This window comes from Heliangelus exortis, chromosome 3 (genome assembly GCF_036169615.1).
Source record: "Heliangelus exortis chromosome 3, bHelExo1.hap1, whole genome shotgun sequence".
NCBI lineage: Eukaryota > Metazoa > Chordata > Aves > Apodiformes > Trochilidae > Heliangelus > Heliangelus exortis.
In genome coordinates, this window is record NC_092424.1 from 5336329 (window position 1) to 5352578 (window position 16250).

At 44.4% G+C, this 16250-nt stretch overlaps 1 protein-coding gene across 2 annotated transcripts in view; it reads left to right on the forward strand.

The window, feature by feature from the left end:
* Window positions 1-16250, forward strand: part of SLC35F3 (solute carrier family 35 member F3) — a 161189-nt gene that overhangs the window by 84879 nt on the left and 60060 nt on the right. Inside the window, exon 1 of one of the 2 annotated variants that reach the window (XM_071738998.1) lies at window positions 13013-13319. The exons of the other annotated variant lie outside the window; for it this stretch is intronic. Coding sequence (XP_071595099.1) covers window positions 13244-13319 — 76 coding nt within the window. The 5' untranslated portion in view covers window positions 13013-13243. Of the gene's footprint in view, window positions 1-13012; window positions 13320-16250 lie in introns of those variants that run through there. 2 annotated transcript variants of the gene reach the window in all.

A 16250-nucleotide genomic window follows, 5' to 3' on the forward strand; every position in this document is an offset into this window, starting at 1 on the left:
TGTTAGTACTTCTTGCCCTCCCCTTCTGTAGCCTTAACTGCTCTAGAAAGTTCTGTATGCTTCTGCCTGGCTTCTGCCTTTGGGTTGTTATCCTCAGTTGATGCCCTGTTTGCTTTGTCAGACACAAAAGAATCACTGAAAAAAAATCTCTCAGCAGATCCACCTGCTCTGACCACATTTTACACAGTGATTATATCAGGATCTCTTAAATGTTGGGATGACAGAAACTATGATGAGTTCCTGCTTAACAAAACGGAGCATTTTTCCTCCTGATTGACTTGCAAGGACTTATCTCAAGCTTAGCCATGGTCTTAGCTCCTTGTAGATTTAAAGCTGTATTTTGATTCTTTCACCTCTGCCTCCCAGGCATGATTCTACTTCTCTGCTTTCAACCTCCCTCCTTCATCCAAACAATCTGGAAGAAGAGCAAAAGATAAGCTTTTTGATGGCAAAAAAGAAACCAAGAAAAAAACTTGTCAATTCTCACAGGTAATCCTGTCTCTGGGGAGTATATAAGGTTTTGAATTAGGATATCTGAAGTTCCTTTAACTGCACTAACTGTGCCCTATACACTGATTAAAAGCTTCAGTAACAGGTCCTGAGAGGCCTCATAACCTTCCAGTCTTCTATAAATGCATTTTTTACTGGCTTTCCTTTCTTTTCTTCATGCATTTGTTATTGTTTTCCTTCTAACCTTCTCTAGAAAATCAATCCTGGAGAAATGCCACTAGTAGGGGAAAGACTGAGCAAACAGCAAGTTTTATGTTCTGATGAAGTGCTGGCTTGTTCCTGGAGGTGTCTGAGTCAGCCTGGACTCTGAAAGCTTTATTTTTTAGGTCTCCATGAGCAGTACTCAGTTTGGTTTACATTTTGCACTGAAAATGCTAATATCCAAGCCAGGTTTAAATTGACACTGAAGAGTTATTTTTTTTTCAGTGAGTTACTCCATGAAACAGCTATAAGTTATTCAAAAGGTGTTTTATACATAGTTAATCAGAAAAAAAAATTGGTATTAGTGCTATTTATTTCCATTTGGTGGTGTGGGACCTAGATTTATGTTTCCATGCTATGAGGAACTGTGTGTGGCTTTGTTGAAGGCTTGAGACTGTTCTATGAAAGAAAAGCAGTTGAAGAAATATGTGCTGTTGCCTGAATTATTACACTTAGCTGAATAACAAGGCCCCAGCTGCATTTGCCTCCTGCTTGCAACTGCAATAAAAGATACTTCTAATTTTAATTACTCAGAGCAAAATTCAAGTGATTTGTTAATATCAACAGAACCCTGGGACAGAATTAGAGGAATGTTTTATGTGCACTTGGGGGAACACTGGTGGAAATAATACACAGGAGATAAATCTGCTTTCCTGCTGCTTCATAGTTGGGTGGAAATAGAACCTGAGATCCAGACCTGCATCTGCTGGGAGTGGGAGAGGGAATACAAGCCCAAACAGCCACCCTGGGGCAAAGTGTTATTCTTCCAGATCTTGGAGAATGGTTCTGCCATCAGTGCAGATGCAGGAGCCTTTCTAATGAAGGTTGAGATGAAGATGGACAGGCTGTCTCTTGCTCTCAGGGCCCTTATCCTTCCATCATCCAGGCATCTGGCCAGTTCTGAGCAAAAGGCAGGGCATGGCTGATGCTGCTGTGACACCAGGAGCTGGTGTTCCCCCAGGGTTATTCTGAGAGCATCCTGTACCAGGCAGTTCAGCACCAGCTGAAGTGTTCTCCAGTCTTCTCACTGTTCCTACTGCATATCCATATCCATGTGCCATCCTGCAAATGCTCCTGTGGATGGATCTGAGAGGTTTGCTCTGCATGATGGGAGGGATACAAAGCAGCTCGGTTCTCCAAAGGATTTATCCTCTTGGCCAAGGTGAAAGGATCAAGTGGTAGCTAAAGAACAAGTTGGACATCTCTGCACTAAGACATTAACCCCAAACTGTGCACTGTAGGACAAGGAGCCTCCTGGCATAGGATTCTGTGCTTTTGGTAGTTTTTACTCCAGCTGAAAGGAACAGGATCTGCTGAATCATAGAATCATAGAACTGGCTGGGTTGGAAGGGACCTCAGAGCTCATCAAGTCCAACCCTTGATCCACTCCCGCTGCAGTTCCCAGCCCATGGCACTGAGTGCCACATCCAGGCTCTTTTGAAATATCTCCAGGGATGGAGAATCCACCCCTTCCCTGGGCAGCCCATTCCAATGGCTGAGCACCCTCTTCGTAAAGAAATTCTTTCTAATGTCCAACCTAAACCTCCCCTGGCACAACTTGAGACCTCTTGTGCCCTCTTGTCTTGCTGAGAGTTGCCTGGGAAAAGAGCCCAACCCCCCCCTGGCTCCAACCTCCTTTCAGGGAGTTGTAGAGAGTGATGAGGTCTCCCCTGAGCCTCCTCTTCTCCAGCCTCAACACCCCCAGCTCCCTCAGCCCTTCCTCACAGGACTTGTGCTGGATCCCTTCACAGCCTCCTTGCTCTTCTCTGGACCTGCTCCAGCACCTCAATCTCCTTCCTGAGCTGAGGGGCCCAGAACTGGACACAGGACTCAAGCTGTGGCCTCACCAGGGCTGAGCACAGGGGCACACTCCTCAGTACACTCCTGTGCAGGGGTACATCCTCACACTCTGGGGGGGGACTTTCCTCACAACAGGCAAATGTTTTAATGTTTCTGAATTGAACCAATATTCATCTTATTTCAGATACTTGTGTTCTGCTGCTTACCTGTGTCACTGCCCATCTCCCTCTGGCTTAACCTGACTGATGGTCCTGTCTTTCCTTCTCTAGGTTTGATATTTCTGCCTCATGCTTTACCCCCTTTAGCTTTCCTATGGATTCATAGCTTAATGTGACCTTCCCTCCTCCTACTCCATAACCAAATATTTCTTTTCTGTTTTTAAAATTTAGTCTCTTTTTAAAGTTGTTCTATTGTCACTGTTCTAGCAGCAATGGCAGTTCCAGTGCTGAGTGCATTGGGTGCAATGACAAAGTTCCCTTTAGTTCAAAAGAAAATTGATTGAGTTATGGGATTGTACAACCATGTGTGTAATCTTATTATAGATATCCCTGGTACTGTTAATTAATGATCCAAATTCAGTCCCCAGAAGCATTAACCAAATCTGGTCTAGAAGCTGAAGGATTAGTGATAAGCAGCAGAAGGTCTTGATAAAAAAGAGCTGGGTTATTATTGTGTAAAATACAGGGCTTATAGCAGAGAAGGACACATCTTTAATGCTCACAGCCATTGCCACATAAATGGGAAACCTGAAGTTCCTGCTCCAGCATTTTAAAAAATCCTTGTGCCTGATTTAACCAAATCCATGCAGATTTAGCAATTAATGCCCAGCAAGCAACAGCAAGAACCCCTTATGCTTATTTTCTTCTTGTAATGCAATGTAATCCACCAGTGGACATTCACACCCCAAGAAAGGTTGTAGAAAGCTCCCTTTTGGCAACAGTAGGGCTGGAAACTGCAAACTTCTGCAAGTTGGCAGGAATCAAGATGACAAAGGATAAAAGTTGTGAATCACACAGAACCTCCAGCAGCAGTGTGCTCACCTTGTGCCTGAGTGAGTGGGGGGAAAAGAAGATATCTGCAGTAAATCTGGGTGCCTTTTTTTTTTTACAGAAGCATGAAAGTGACTGGGAGAAATTATCATTTTCTCCTCTCTCCTTCCCTGACCTTTTTCACAGCCTCTCAGGCTGTGGGGAACCCCTGAGGTTCCCCTATGGATGCTGAAATGAAAGGGAACCTGTCAGGCCAGCTCAGCAGCAGCTGCTCTGTGCATATGAAACTTGTTGGAGCCAAGCTCTTACTCCCTTCATTTCCAATCTGAAGAATTAAAAAATGCCACCAGCTTTTTGCTTATTTTAGACTAAACAAATTAATCAGCATGATGTTACCAACCCTGTCTTTTTTATTCAGAAAGTTGGATAAAACTTCGGGGTTTCCTCAGTTCCATGCCTGTTTTCTGAGGGCTGCTGCTAAAATAATGTTACACTCTTAAGTAAAAGACTGAATAAGGTGATACTTGGGGTAGACTATGCTTATTGCTGCCTATGTGTTTATCTGACATAGTCTGTGGAATTATTCTAGTTTTACATGGTTAGGAATCTCCTGGCTGTATCCATGTTCCTCCCATATAAAGTACCTCCTTTCCAAAGGGACAAAGCAGCCACCCTAACTTTCCAGCCACAACCTTGAGCTCATTTCTCATCTTTGAAGCAACCCAGAGGACTTAAAGTTTCTCCATGGTGTTTCCCGTGGTGCATTATACCTTTTCTGTAGGGATTCCTCTGATATTATATTGTTCTGTATTGCACTTACGAGGTTAAAATCATTATGGATCAATTTGTGACCACCCTAGAATATAAAGAGAAGTAATTCTTGGTCTACAAAATGTTGTTTTTGCTCTCATTTCAAAAACTCAGATGTCATGGACAAGCCAAAGCTTTTAATTCTTCTTGCACTAGTGACAAACAGCAGTAACAATGCAGTCACCCTCTGCACTTATAAGTTCATCCTCTTTATTAAAGAAGGGTGATAAATTCCAAATAATCAGACTGTTAGATATATTCCAAGTGTTTAATAACAATGATGCTTGGCTCTTGTCAGGGCTTTTCAGCATGAGAACACAGTGAGGAAGGAGCTAAGTCCTGTCCTGGGGTACTTATAGAATCATAGAACTGGCTGGGTTGGAAGGGACCTCAGAGATCATCAAGTCCAACCCTTGATCCACTCCCACTGCAGTTCCCAGCCCATGGCACTGAGTGCCACATCCAGGCTCTTTTGAAATATCTCCAGGGATGGAGAATCCACCCCTTCCCTGGGCAGCCCATTCCAATGGCTGAGCACCCTCTCCCTAAAGAAATTCTTTCTAATGTCCAACCTAAACCTCCCCTGGCACAACTTGAGACCTCTTGTGCCCTCTTGTCTTGCTGAGAGTTGCCTGGGAAAAGAGCCCAACCCCCCCCTGGCTCCAACCTCCTTTCAGGGAGTTGGAGAGAGTGATGAGGTCTCCCCTGAGCCTCCTCTTCTCCAGCCTCAACACCCCCAGCTCCCTCAGCCTCTCCTCATGGGATCTGTGCTCGAGTCCCTTCACCAGCCCAGTTGCCTCCTTTGGACCTGCTCCAGGACCTCAGTCTCCTTCCTAAACTGAGGGGCCCAGAACTGAGTAACTTGTGGCAGAAAGTTAATTCACAGCCAGTGTCATGGTAATGGCAGAGCCTGAAATGGAGTGGGAGGATTTCACTGCCATAGCTCATTACACACCAGTAGGTACTTTTAGACTTTATAATAGGCATTCCCACCCCAGCACTCTCTCCCTTTCCCTTTTCCCAGGCAGATATTCTAGGAAGCAGGCTTATATTGCTGTCTCATATTATAATGTAATAGCTGGAGCACAACTGCATTAATATCTCCCTTGTTAGCAGTTGCAAGAAGCAAGAGGAGCAAGTCCCAAAAGACAGAGGAGTAGCCAGTGGGCTCAAGAAGAAGCAATTAAGCTCTCCAGGAGTGGGAACCTGGAGTGATTAGGATTGCAGGGTAGGGAGTACATAATTACAAAGCACTTGGTGCTAAAGGGTTCATTCTCTATGAACCTTTTAACTAACAGCTGAGCTTGTAGGGAGAACTCCTCATGCCAAACCCAATGGCCTCTCTGAGCTCAATCAGAGCAGCTCCTTTCTTTAAGTATTTCAGTGAGAGGTCCAGGAAAAATAACCTATTGCTTCCAAGGATCTGGCTTGCTGCTTCCTGAGAATTAACCCAGAAATCCACTCTGCTGGTCCTTACTTGGAGTTCTTGAAAGGAGGCAGGGCAGGCTTAGAAAATGTGGGGACAGGCTGTTCCCAGGGCTTTATTTTTCATCCTCAGCTTGAATTCTTCTGCACCAATAGTGTGCACAGTCAGAAACTTAAAATCACAGAGCAAAGGTTAAGAGAGCTTGAGAGGTGCCCAGAGCTTTGAAGCTGTGAATCATGAGGTCTAAGATACCTCAAAAAATCCCAGTACTAGCTGTTAGGGATTTTGGTGGAAATGAGCAATAAATAAAAGAAAACCACAGCTGAATGTTGTTGGGTTTTTTTTGTTTTTTTTTTTTTTTTTTTTGTATTCTGTTTGTCTGTGTAACTTTAGAAGTGGATGTGGTATTGAGTTCAAATTGCAAGCTTTTTGGTATCAGCACTGGGAGAAATTTGGCAAAGGAAAGAAATGAAAGAGGAGAGGAAACAACACAAAGAAAAAAAAAAAGAACAAAAGAAATACTGACCAAAAATTAATAATAAATGCAGAGTATACAGAGAACAGGGAAATTGCAGTTGTTTAAAGTGTTTAAAATCAGTCTTTCTGGTAGAAGAGCAACACAGGATTCAAGCTGTACCTGCTGGCTCTTACCCATCTTTGGATTTTAGAAAGGCAGCAATTTTCTTCCTGGTAAATACCTGGCAAATTATTATGTAGGCTGAAACTCTCCAGTGCAAAGACCACTGGGAGTGCTCCCATCCTGCCTAAGCTTTGGTCAAGTGGCTGGCAAGAAAATTCACTTTGACAGAGGTTGAGAATTTCATCCCAGAGCACTGCCCATAAATAGGGTGACTTGAAATACAGAATATATTTGCTCAGAAATGTCTTTACTGTTAATTTACAAAAGATCTCTAGATGTCCCTTTTTCATCTCATTTTTTGATGTTTCATTTTGTTATCTTTTGTTTTCTTGCCTGACACTACTTGGGAGGGCAGTGCAGAGTTCTGTAAATACTCAGGAGGAGGGAAAAAAAGCTGTAATTCACCCTTCAGTTCTCATGGTCTCTTCTTGTGTGCTTGAGGCAGGGGAGTGTGTGCTTATTTGATTACTCTTAAAGAACCTTTAATTTCAGTACAAAAGATTTTCCCACAAATCAAACCTATTTTTTTTCTGAGCGGAGCCTGGACAATAGACTATTTTTATTCTCTTTAGGTTTTAGATTTTTTAAAATTCTGTTTTCATATGAGCTAAGTACAGATCTTTTAACCTCTTTTTTTCTTTTCCTTTTTTTTTTTTTTTTTTTTTTTTTACAATGCTACAAGTATGTGCTCTGCCAAACATCATCTTCTGGCTTTTTTTAGTCTTTGCTAGCAGAGTCAGGCCCTCCTAAACTGGGGTGTTTCAGCAGTGGATGTTTTATACAGCTTGCACTCAGTTTCTGATGGTGGAAAAAATTCACAGCTACATTTAAATGCACTTCACATCCCCTGCCTTACAAATCCAAGTGGCTGGGAGTGGGATGCTGGTCAAGAATGTGGAGGTGATGCTGTTATTTTTAATCCTGTTTGTATCCTGGATAATGAGGGGGTTAAAAAGCAGATGTTACTGAGTTGTTCAAACTAATGGCCTAATGATGGGGTATGACCTGGAGTAATTAAGGTCTCCTAGTCAAGACAGCATCCAATATGCAAATCTGCAAGGAAAAGCAATTGCCTGATGAACCCAGGGGAGTCGTTAGAAAAACTGCTGGGCTGTTAGGGTACAAGGACATTACTTGCTTATCTCCAGCCACAACTGCCCAGGGAACATTTTGGGGGGAAAAAAAAAAAAAAAAGTGACAAGAGACAGGAAGAGGGTTGCTGAGGTTTCCTGGAGCAGGTAGGAAAGAGCAGCTCAGCAACCTGTTGAGCTGTTGGATTTCCCAGGGAAAGACAAACTGGAGGGAGACAAATGGGCATCCCAGGTGTTATCCTGGTTTCTTCCTTTTCAGCATCAGTTCCCAGCACTGATACCAAGAAGTGCTGTGAATTTAGGTAGTTTGAGAGCTGTGTTCCTCACAGATCACAACTCCTGAAGGCAAACCTTGCAGGGGGACTCTCTGAACAATCCCAGTCTCCAAATGATGGGCTGGGTCTGAGCCACCTGGTCCAAACCTGGGCACCTCCAGGGCAGAGCCCATCCATCCACTGAATCAGGGGGACAATTTTTCCATAGCTTCATTGTGTTCAAGGGTCACTCAGCTTTAAATTCTCAGTCTGTGGCAGTCACAGGAGGTTCAGTGACCTTTAGAAAAGGAGTAGGGTCTCTGGTGTTTCTCTTGCATGTCCCTTTGTGAGGAAGTGTTGCTCTGGGCTAATCCTGATGCTCATTTGTGCTGTGTTACTGAGGGCAATGTAGGCTGAGACTGAGTGGCTTTGGGATGCCTTGGACCCCCAGCAGTGTCAGACAGGTTTGTGGCAATTTGGCAGAGATCTTGTTGTCTGATTCCCTTGGAAATCATTGAATCATTGAATGGTGTGAATTGGAAGTGGCCTCTGTGTAAGGCTGCACTCATAAAACTTGGCAATCCCATCCCTGGGGACTGAATTAACTTTTTTTTTAAACTGAAAGTAACTTTAAAGTTGTCCAAATGTAAGAGGTTAAGATGTGAATGCTTCCTATTAAAATCCTTAAACCCAGGTTGGAAAATTGAAATTATATAGTCCAGTATTGAAATGCTGAGGCTTAAACTAGATTTATTTTTTTTTCATAGAGTTTTGGAATTCACCAGTATTATTTGCAGTGCAGCTGTTGTTTATGCACAAAACCTAGAGAATTTCTCAGGAAATGTTGGAAATAGTTAACATTTTCTGAGAATTGGAAAGAAAATTCATCAGTGCTGTCTCCTCTAGTGATGCTCACAGCATTATAAAGAGGAGAAAAAAGAAAAACAAAATGTGTGGAAGATATTTTCGCCAGGGCTTTGCATCCCTGTCTAGGAGCTGTTGGATATATGGTCATTTCTGTCATCTGCAGCCTTTATAGACCCCTCAGCTTTGTCTGTAGTGCTGAATATACAATCAAATTTGGAGAGGAGGCATTCAGCAGTAATTCCATAGCAGCCTCTGTTGCAACCTGGCAAATATCTCCAGCCAGAGAGGTTTTTATCCTTTCCCTTCCCTTCGCTGCCTTGTTCTGGGAATTCAAGGTGTGACACCAAAAAATAAGTGAATTGTTTTGGCATAGGGAAGATTGGAAAGATGTCATCTTTTAGGGCTAGGCTAATATTGCAGGGAAGATTGTATGTAAATTTGACAAAAATATGAATTTGTTCTGTGGATGGTTCTGAAGGTAGGAGGCGTGCAAACAGAATGGTCATCAGACAGCACATCTAAATGCAGATTTCAAAGTGATTGCAGGATAGCAAACATCATTTCTAAAATAGCTGTTATTTGGGTCAGAAATGTGTTTGACATCTACAATTTTTTATTTGGGAAATAAAAATAAAACAAACCACTATTTGCAAATTATTAGGCAGCGGCCAAACAAAACTAATGCAGCATTCAAACAGAACAAGCTCCTCACAAACAGACAGATGTTTATTTGTGGAGAATTCTCACCTAGTAGCTGCAAAAAAATAGAGGAAGGGTTGATCTCTGCCTGACAGATCGTGGGCAGTGGAGTTTCATGCATGTAGTTGACTTCTGGCAGATGAATTCCTGCTGGCATGAGATGGAGCCTATTAGGGAATTGGCTACACAAGTAAAAGTCCTCACTCCATCTCCTTTAGGGTTGCTAAGCACAATTATTGGCCTCAGTGGTAAGGCAAGCACTTCAATTAATAAATGTCCTATTAATGAGTGTGCTAAATATGAAAATGTCTGAACTGGAAAAATACCAGCTGTGTGTTCCCAACTGGGCACACCCTTCGTGTTGGTTGAATAATAGAATTAAAGTCAAATTCTCACATAACTCTGAGAATTTAGTTTTGCCTCGCAGCTGCCTTTCTATGTCAATAAAAAAATCTTTCAGAACAGTGGTGATCACAAGCAGTATAATAGCTGTGTGCTAGCATACATGTGTATATAAAAAAAACCCCAAACCCAACCCAAAAATGATAATGTCATAATCTAAAATGAAAAAGGGTAAATGCAACAAAAGCAGCCCAGTGGAACTACCATGTGGAAGCCTGGCTGGGTAAATTCTGACTGTCTCATCCAGGATTTTTCATCTGACCCTGCCTCATTCAAATGATGTGTCCTTACTCTTGCTCTGAAATGGAAGTCAGCTTTTCCAGTCTCCAGGCTTTGAGAGTTTCCTCTCTATGTATATAAAATGTCTGCAGCCCAGACATCCACCAGCTTTTCCTCCATTGCCTCTTGAATACTGGGTTAGTGTCACAGAAAAAAACACCACAGATAGGGCCAGAAACTTTACCTTGAGTGTGCACCAGTTTTGCATGTATACTGTAAGGTGCTTGGAGTTAATTAAATTAAATGTAATCCAGCAGCAAACATGTTAAGGCTTAGTTACAAGTAAGTAAGACTTAGATAAAAGTGAGTACCAAGCCTGCTGCCAAATGCAGCTTTTACTGTAGAACCCCTGGAATGGAGGCACCCTGGTCTTCATTAAATAAACACAACTTGTTGGTTATTTTGCTATGTGGCTGATGGGTTTTATGCAGTGTCAGACAAGGGCTTAGTGCAGGTCTCTGGTTTTCTGTGTGTGCATCTCTAAGGGCACCAAAAGAAAGCAGCCCCTGGTTGTCTCCCAGAGAGCTGGCAGAGGTTCTGCTCTCTGCTAAGCAACCCCCTTGGGGCAAGCAGTCACTGCCCTACTATTTTTTGGACATTTGGGGTTCTAGGCTGTAAAATATTCTGTATTCTATTCTGTAAAATATTGCAGAGCTGAAATATGTCGATAGCTCTGCAAATCCCTCAGTATTAAAAATATGCAGAGTTAAATAACGTGCCATAAAAAAAAAAAAAAAAACTGTCTTGTTTTCAATGTGATTCTCTAGGTGAGCAGCACCATCCTCCAAGTAACACACTGTGCTTGCTTTGTCTTCCCTTTAAAAAACAAAAGAGCATAAACCTTGCAGAATGGAAAGAGCAGAAATGCTCAGCAATAAAAACTTTTAAATAAATATCCTTTTAATTCTTATGAATGTCCTATTGATTACAAGATCCAGCCAGCAGAGAAGTCTGATAGTCCTGCCTTGGAACAGCCATTTACCTCTAGGAAAAGTAGGTGAAATTTGAATGTAATGTGCTGATTTAGTAGTTTCCTGCTTACATAGCAGAAACTTAGATGATCCTGGAAGGAAGGTTCAGAGCAGAAGCCAGCCAGGTTTATGTGGCTCTGGAGGTCATCTGAACCTGAGGGAGTCACTTGAATTCTGTGGCTTTATTTCACCCACCAATGAGCTTGAAATTTCTTCACAGAGCCAGTGTCAAGTGGATTATTTTATAACGTGCTTTGAAATGCTCCAAGAAAAGGCACTAGAACATTGCAAAATATTTCATGGGTTGAACCATCCCAGGTGAGATCTGCCTCCTTTTATTTAACTTCTTTTAAGGATCAGAAACTAATTAGACTCTAAGGTGGATTAGTGCAGTGAAACAAGATGGACCTGTGGTTGTTACCATTCCTATGATCTGTAACATCACAAGAACCTGAATGGATCAGATAATCCTCCTAAGAAGGCCTAGAAATCACCATAAAAGCCAGTTTTTTATTTATTTTTTTTTCACCAAGCCAAGCTTTTGTGGTCTTATCACTGAGCAGACGAATATCCCCTCCAGCAGGATCCCTTTGAGAGAAGCCTAATGATTTTTTTTTTTATAAAGCTCTCCCAAAGGCTGACCCAGAAGTGGCATAAGAAATGCAAACCACCTCTGAGCTCACAGATTGCAGCTCACCAGATGAAACCCGTGCAAACCACCACCACGAAAAACTCACCTCTTAAATAAACAGCAAGAGTTGTCTGGCCAGGACAAGTAAGGTGCTGTTTTCCCATGGTTTGCTAAGCAGTTTGTCAGAGCTGCTTTTCAATAGCTGGGATTTACGTAATTAACAAATACTTTGGAATGTTTGTGGAGTACTGATGGCTGCCCAGTCGTTGCAAAGTACACTCCTTTCAGTTTTTACCGAATCTTAAGAAACGTTGAGTATTTGAGTCTTTGTTTGCTGCCTCCTCTCATCAGGGAACCTGTTAAATGTGTGTTAAATTTTCATATCCACTGAGTAAAGGGTGCTGAGCTCAGGGTGTTCAGCATCTTGTGAAACCTGAAATCTTTGCTGAGTGTAATACGACATTTTTTTTTTCACGTCCATTCATTAGGATTTGTTCTCTTCTGGGATCCACTTGCATTAATCTTCTTAATTCTTCTTAATTAATATCAGTTAGACTTGTGCATGGTGACAGAAGGGTGAATCTAACACATGGTGTTGATATATCGTGACTTGGGGGGGGGCTTTAAAATTATTTAGGAAAAAAAGTCACCATAAAAGGTGAGTTTAGGAACTCACCATAAAAAGTTGCTACGTACAGGTGTGAAATGCCACATTTTATCTTACTAGGTCTGGTGGTATTTTGTTTCATGTCTCAGGAAGAAGTTGGTAAATTGTGTTAAGCTGTGGAGTATGGGACTGCAAGTGTTGGAATATTATGGATAAATTAATGGTGTATCCTCGTCTTGACTGCTGTGTCTAATTGTGGTGTCCCTCTTAGAAAGGGCACAAGCAGGAATGGGAAGGATGAGAGAAATTACCAAAAGGCAGGGATGAAAATTGACACGGAATAGCGAGTAGGCTTGGAGGAAAATAAAGGAAGGGATATAATAAATAATAATTAAAAAAATAAATTATTTGGAGAGTGTAAATCATCCTAACCCGTAAGGAAAGGAACTGATGATGAAAAAAAAACCAAAAAACAACCCTGCAGCCTTTGTGGTGCGGTGCAGTTAGCCCCGCACCATCAGGAAACCTTCAGGACCGGGATGCGGGTTTGGCTGCTGGATGCCGGATGGGAACCGTGTCCTCAGCCTCCGCATTACGGTCCGGGCTCTCTCCGGGTGCCCGGGAAGGCTCCCGCAATCCCGGAGCCGCTTCTGCCGCTTCCATCCCGGACCGAACCGGGGGGAGGCGGGGACAGGGAGTAAGGAGGCGGAGAAGGGGGGGGATGGAGGGGGTGTAAATTCGGCATCTCACCGCCGGTACCACCCCCGCTACGACCCGGGGGGGCGGCCCCGGGAGCCGGGAGGGAGTAGGGGGGGGTTTGTACCGGTGACGTTGGGTTTGCAGCAGCCCCGGCGGGCGGGCGGGCGAGCCCCAGCCCCCGCCGCCGCCCGGTGCTGCGGCAGAGGGCGGCGGGCCGGGAGCTGTAACCGGGAGGGTGGTGGTGGTGGTGGTGGTGGTGGTGGTGAGGGGTGGAGGGGGAAGAAGAGCCTCTGAGGAGGGCTGGCAGCATCGTCAGGATGTAGTTGGAGGGGCGGCTGGGGAGCTTGCCGCCGGCGACGGACTCGCCATGAAGAAGCATTCGGCCAGGGTGGCCCCGCTCAGCGCTTGCAACAGCCCCGTCCTCACCCTCACCAAAGTGGAAGGTAAAAGGCGAGGCGGGGAATGACACCGGGGAATGCTCCGGGAAGCTCCGGTACCGCGGTAGAAGATGATGCTTCGGGGTGATGCTCGTCGGCGGGGGGGATGCGCCGCTCGCCCACGGGTCGCGCATCCCCCCCGCCGACGAGCATCGCTGATGCTTCTACCTCTCTCCTGCCCTGCTCTGGCTCTTTTTTCCCCCACACTCCAGAGGCAAAGCTCCTCGGCTGGAGCTTCTCTCGGTGTCCAGGAAAAGCCTCCAGCCCTCTGGGCAAATAGTTGCCAGGCGGGACCCCTCCTGGCAGGAGGGAAGGAGGATGCTGGATAAATTTGTCCCCCCGTGGAAGGGACACTGCTAAACCCTATGTCCTCACCTCTGGTTGCTAGCCCAGCTGTGTGGTAGTGGTGGGGTTGGGGCTCTGTGGCCAGAGCTCCCTGGGGACCTTTGGAGATTTCTGGGACAATGGGCAGGGACCTTGAAATGGGCAGTGGTGTTCCCAGAGAGCTCTGAAGTTCTGGATGGGGAGGTGTGGGGTGAGGAGCTGTGATCTTGGGTAAAAACCTGTAGGCCATGTCCTAGAGAGGCAGAGATGAGAGAGAGAGAGGGGGTGATGCAGAGGCAGGAGGAAAAGAAGGAGGGTGCAGGTCAGGAAGAGGACTCCAGATGAGGAGTGGGTTTGGAACCCAGTTCCTGGAGAAAGGGGAAAGAGGAAAGCATTGGCTTGTAGGATCCACGGGGGAATGTGGTAGTTGGTTGAGAGAATGGGGTTGGTGAGAGGAAAAAGGTTGACTGAGAGAAATGGAAAGAGAAGAGGCAGAAAGGGATAAGAGAGATGAGACAGAGAGGAAGAGCAATTAAAAAAAATGAATGATTGAACAACAAGAGATAAAATCTAAATGTGAGCCTCCATAGAAAGCACACGAAGAAGAAGAAGAAAAAAGTATTACTGAATAACAGAGGAACAAAGAAAGGAAAATAAAAAATGGTAGCAATAGGTCTGTGGAGGAGAAAGTGAAAAAATGCAGAAATGCTCAAGAGGGTGAAAGGAACTAAAATCAGCAAGTAAAAGTGGAGAATCAGAAGTACCTGGAGAGTGTTATTTCAGTTCATGGAGAATACAGCTGTTGCATTCCCCCAGCATAAAAACCACCTGCTCTGGAGATAGGAAACGGGATCTCAGTTTTCTGATGGAAAGAAGAGCAGGCCTGATCTTCATTACAGCTCTCAGAGTTAGCCTTGTGCATCGTGTGTTGCTCTCAAAGGTTCAGGTTGGAGGCTCTTCTGGGCAAGCATCACGTCTCTCTTTTCTTTTGGTGCACTGCACATGTTTTATGAATCATAAATAATAATCTACCAGGTTCCAGCTTTGAAATGTGGGTCATCTCATTCCTCTCCTTCCAGTCCAAATGCAGTTTATTACCTACCTTTTATAGAAACAAAAGCAGTGCAGTCTTTCCCTCTGCCATAAAATGGAATCTGTTCAAGCATTTCCATGTCTGCTCTGAGCTCTCAGATACCCTGTCACCACCCACCAAGGACTTGGTTGACCTAACTGGACTTTTCCTTCTTCAATTTTTTTTCCTTTATCATAAGGGGCAAAATCTGAATTGCCTTGATAGTGTATGATAGGGCCCAGAGGTTGTACAGAGGCAGGTAAGAGTTTCCTTCGCTGTTTGCTTCCTTTTCACAAAGCAGACTGGCTTTGTTTGAGAGCTTCTCTTTCCAGATCAATCGACAACGTTTCCTTTCAGAATGATATTGACTAATTTTGCCAGCTGGTGTTTAGAGGAAAAAGCCAAGATGTAGTTAGAGGCAAAAATAAAGTGAAGCAGAGAGCATCGTGTGGACTTCTCCCTGGAGAAGAGGAGGTTCAGGGGAGACCTCATCACTCTCTCCAACTCCCTGAAAGGAGGTTGGAGCCAGGGGGAGGTTGGGCTCTTTTCCCAGGCAACTCTCAGCAAGACAAGAGGGCACAAGAGGTCTCAAGTTGTGCCAGGGGAGGTTTAGGTTGGACATTAGAAAGAATTTCTTTCTGGAGAGGGTGCTCAGCCATTGGAATGGGCTGCCCAGGGAAGGGGTGGATTCTCCATCCCTGGAGATATTTCAAAAGAGCCTGGATGTGGCACTCAGTGCCATGGGCTGGGAACTGCAGCGGGAGTGGATCAAGGGTTGGACTTGATGAACTCTGAGGTCCCTTCCAACCCCGCCAATTCTAGGATTCTATGATTCTATGACTGCCTACTTGGTGCTGCTGCCATGGCCAGGTTTTGCCTTCCTAAAGTTCTCTGGGAGCCCAAGTCTCAAGAGCAAGACAGCACAAACTTTCCTCTGCTTAGTAGTTATGATTATTTTCTCCCCTATCAACCACCATATGAGCATTTCAAGGATCATTGGCAGGAACATGTTTCACTCTAGGATAGTTAGCCAAGAGGAGCCTTTCATTGATATGCATTGCTGTAAAGCCTTCCAGCATTCCCTCTGATTTCCTGGTTGTGCAGCAGCTTCTTTGCTTTAAAAGGGAGATGAGGACTTTGTGAGCCTTCAGAAGCGTGACTGCCATTTCAAATTATTTCAGAGATTGAATCATCAGTATGCTCTGTGCCTGCTGTACCAGCACTTTTCAGGACAACTGTCTCTCCATGCATCACTCTGGCAGGCAGTAACCATACTGTGTGTTTTCTGTGCCTGCTCCCACTGCACATGCTTCCTATTTTGAGTAATGCAGGCTTGGTGCCCGATTTGTGCTCCTTTGTCTTTCTGTTGTTTTTCTCACCAGTTTCCACCCGTACTGCAGGGACCATTCCTCTTCTGACCAGCCAAATTGACTGGTTTCACCCTATTTGTAGGTGAAAACACAGTGTACTTTGAGGACTGACTTCCCTTCCTTGGGAAGGTAAATGCTTCCAAGCCATGCTCTGTGTCTTGGAATGCTCCT